This window comes from Xylocopa sonorina, chromosome 10 (assembly GCF_050948175.1).
Source record: "Xylocopa sonorina isolate GNS202 chromosome 10, iyXylSono1_principal, whole genome shotgun sequence".
NCBI classification, from domain to species: Eukaryota; Metazoa; Arthropoda; class Insecta; order Hymenoptera; family Apidae; genus Xylocopa; species Xylocopa sonorina.
Window position 1 is genome coordinate 12386537 of NC_135202.1, and position 3007 is coordinate 12389543.

At 47.6% G+C, this 3007-nt stretch overlaps 1 protein-coding gene across 1 annotated transcript; it reads left to right on the plus strand.

Moving 5' to 3' along the window:
* Nucleotides 1-251: 251 nt before the first annotated feature.
* Nucleotides 252-1586, plus strand: LOC143428652 (trypsin). Its single transcript, XM_076903697.1, has 6 exons — nucleotides 252-366; nucleotides 513-607; nucleotides 693-852; nucleotides 944-1054; nucleotides 1125-1274; nucleotides 1362-1586. The coding sequence occupies exons 1-6, from the start codon at nucleotides 298-300 to the stop codon at nucleotides 1584-1586; spliced, it is 810 nt and encodes a 269-aa protein (XP_076759812.1). The 5' UTR covers nucleotides 252-297.
* Nucleotides 1587-3007: the final 1421 nt, after the last annotated feature.

Sequence of the window (3007 nt, forward strand, 5' to 3'; positions counted from 1 at the left end):
TTTGTCGAAAGAAAGTCAGTCGGTCGTCAAAGTTGAAAGAGGCAACTAACATCACGGGACAGGAGCGTAACAGTGGAAAGAAAAATGTGGGCAATCCCTTTCGCTTTATCAACGCTGGCTTTCGTTGCACCGAATTTTGTTCTAGGTAAGTCTCTATCGCGTTCGCGTCTTCTCTCGCGTAAGCTCTTTTTCGATCGTTTACGAGGAGGAAGACGCGCGCGCGTTGAAATTGCGAGGAAACTGTACGTTTCAGGTGATACCAGAACTACCCTAATTCCGTATCAGGATGTGGACTGGATGGAATACGGGTTGTCCGGGCGCATCGTTAACGGGACGGAGGCGCAATCACGGCAGTTCCCTTATCAGGTATAAAGTTGTTGTTCGAGGCACTCGAGTAGTTCGAGTAGTCGGTTGCAACATTGTCGTATCCAACGACCGATCTATCGCGGTGACGTACACGCGAGAGAAAAAGTCACGTAACAAATGTGTATTCTTGGAAACGCACCGCACAGGTATCCTTGAGACGGAGTTACAATGGCAGACACTTTTGCGGAGGCTCTCTGATAGACAAAAAGTTTGTGCTAACCGCGGCGCATTGTTTAGTCAAGTGAGTGATTTTTCGCCTCAGTTCTATATCCGTTAGATGTAGAATTATTTCCTCTTAAACAATAAAGACAGCGCTGTTCCCGCAGAGACGGTGCCACGTTGCAACCATGGACGATCACGGTAGTCGCCGGAGAACTTCGACTCAGTCAGTCGACGTCGACCGGTCAATGGAGGGGTGTCGAGGCCATTCACGTTCATTCCGAATACAACGAAGCCACTCTGCAGAACGACATAGCTATTCTTGTTGTACCGTCTCTTTTTTAATTTACGCTTGGCGAACTCGATCGAACCGCGAGTCAGCAAGTAAGTGACTCTACAGAATCCATACGTGTTACAGATGACGACAGAGTTCGTGATAAACTTGGATGTTACCAACGTTCCCCTGATATCCGGTTCGCCCTTACCGTATACGATCTGCCAGGTATCTGGGTGGGGTTATCCAGACGAAGTAAGTACATTTCCGTCAATTTCTTCCATTCCGTGAAATTCGTTTGCATCCGAGACTATCTTCTATTTAGAATGCAAACGATGTGACCGATAGTCTGATGTACGTGGACTTGCCACTGTTGTCCAGCAGCAGATGCAAGGCTCTTTTGGCGAACATAACAGATTTCCCGCCGGGAATGTTGTGCGCCGGATACGAGGAGGGCCAAAAGGACGCGTGCCAAGTAACGAGAAGCGCAAAGTTTCTTTTCAACGTCGAATAAGACGGGAGCATTCGATTTCGCGTGATCTGAAATTGTAACGTTTCGTAGGGTGACTCTGGGGGCGGAATGTTATGCAACGGCATGCTGACCGGTGTCGTTTCTGGTGGAAATGGTTGCGCTCGACCAGGTTATCCCGGCGTATATACGGACGTCGATTATTACCGTGGATGGATCGAGGAACGGATTAATTCTGCGTACAACAAAGGTGACTCGCAAATTACGACGATCACGCTCTTACCCTCGGTTCTTCTCTCCGTTCTCTTCCGCAACTGATAGAACGATATCTCCGATCTTCACAGTCTCACCAAGTTGCACGTTTTTTATGGTTGAGGCTCTATTAAATTGACAAGCAGAATAATTAAAGAATCACACTTCCCGATTACCATATCTCTGTTCCCTAAATCGTTAACCGATAGACAGCGAAACTGAAACTTTGATCTCGAAGCGAAAAGTTGTAACTGCTCAGCGGTGATATCAAGTTTTACTTACAAAGGAGATCGAATCCCTTTCGCTCTGCAGCGAGTAAACACGTGTCTATTCGTAAATCGAGCGGTAAAAGGCGTGCAAGAGGAACGATTAGACGCGGACGAGGAAAAGCTTCGAGAACAGGCCATCTCACCTGATAAACGTAACTTCTGATACACGGTGCTATCCTTCCTTCGCACCGGTTTGATCCCCTTACTTGGAGCTTACCGACGAATTTTTCATGATCTTCCCTACCATGAATTTTCACCACCGCAGCGGTGCTACCGGTCCATTCGCGACCTTGTTTAATTCCGGGATCGAATAAGAATTCATTAGAGAACGCGAGCCACCCCTGCGGAACAGCGCGGAGATTTTAAATAAATTAAAAGTTTCCTGTTTTTTTCTTTTTTTCACTCGGCGCGGCAACTTTCGACACTCCGTATTTGGACGGTGGTTTCGAGGAAACCTCCCTCTGATCCTCCATCTAATTACTCGTTCAGAAACCGAACGAGCAGGGGGAGGCAAACTGTAACTTTCCGAGAATCTATTGGCCGAGCAATTTCATCGTCTCGGAGAGTTCGAACTCGGCCGCCGTACCGGCAATTAACAGGGAGTTTTCCTACTTTGAATAAACCGGGGAGAGTTTTAAGACGATACGATGGTTCGACGAATAGTTTCGGGAAATCGTGCGAGTTACCGAATGTATCGGTTGCGCGCGAGGTAGCGTATAAATTGCGGGGAATCGCGAAACGAGAGGAAAACCAACAGGCAGCCGCAGCATCGCCTCATGGAAATTTCGGGCCGTGCAATTATTTCGATCGATCGCACGGTGCTCCTTTGAAACCGAGGGGAGATCAAAGAGGCCGTTTCCCCTCTAATTACGGAAAATTTCGTCGTCTGAGGTATTTAGTCAGACGGTAGACGTTTCGAATCGTGTTTGTTTGGAGAAACATCGAAGGTGACGTTCGAGGAAATCCCGTACGATTCCTTATAGCTGCTGGGTCTTGGAAAAAAAGAAAAGAAAAAAAATCAATCTCGTTGAAACGAGGAAAGAAGCTCGCGACGTAGCGAAGATAGAGTTCGAAAATGCTCATCTCCCGGTACTACTGGCAGTTTCCCGGTGAAGCTCGCTCGCCAAGCCAGCCATCGTTCACCAGACCGTATGAAAAAAAGATGCACGAAGATTCTACCCCAATCTCGTCGATCCATCGTTTCAAATTCACCCCGAC

What these genes read in the sequence shown, in the direction of transcription:
- LOC143428652 (XM_076903697.1), top strand. Translation starts at nt 298, where the DNA reads ATGGAATACGGGTTGTCCGGGCGCATCGTTAACGGGACGGAGGCGCAA. An exon ending in ACGACATAGCTATTCTTGTT is followed by an intron (nt 853 to 943) that starts GTACCGTCTCTT and finishes TACGTGTTACAG; the next exon opens with ATGACGACAGAGTTCGTGAT. An exon ending in GCCAAAAGGACGCGTGCCAA is followed by an intron (nt 1,275 to 1,361) that starts GTAACGAGAAGC and finishes AACGTTTCGTAG; the next exon opens with GGTGACTCTGGGGGCGGAAT.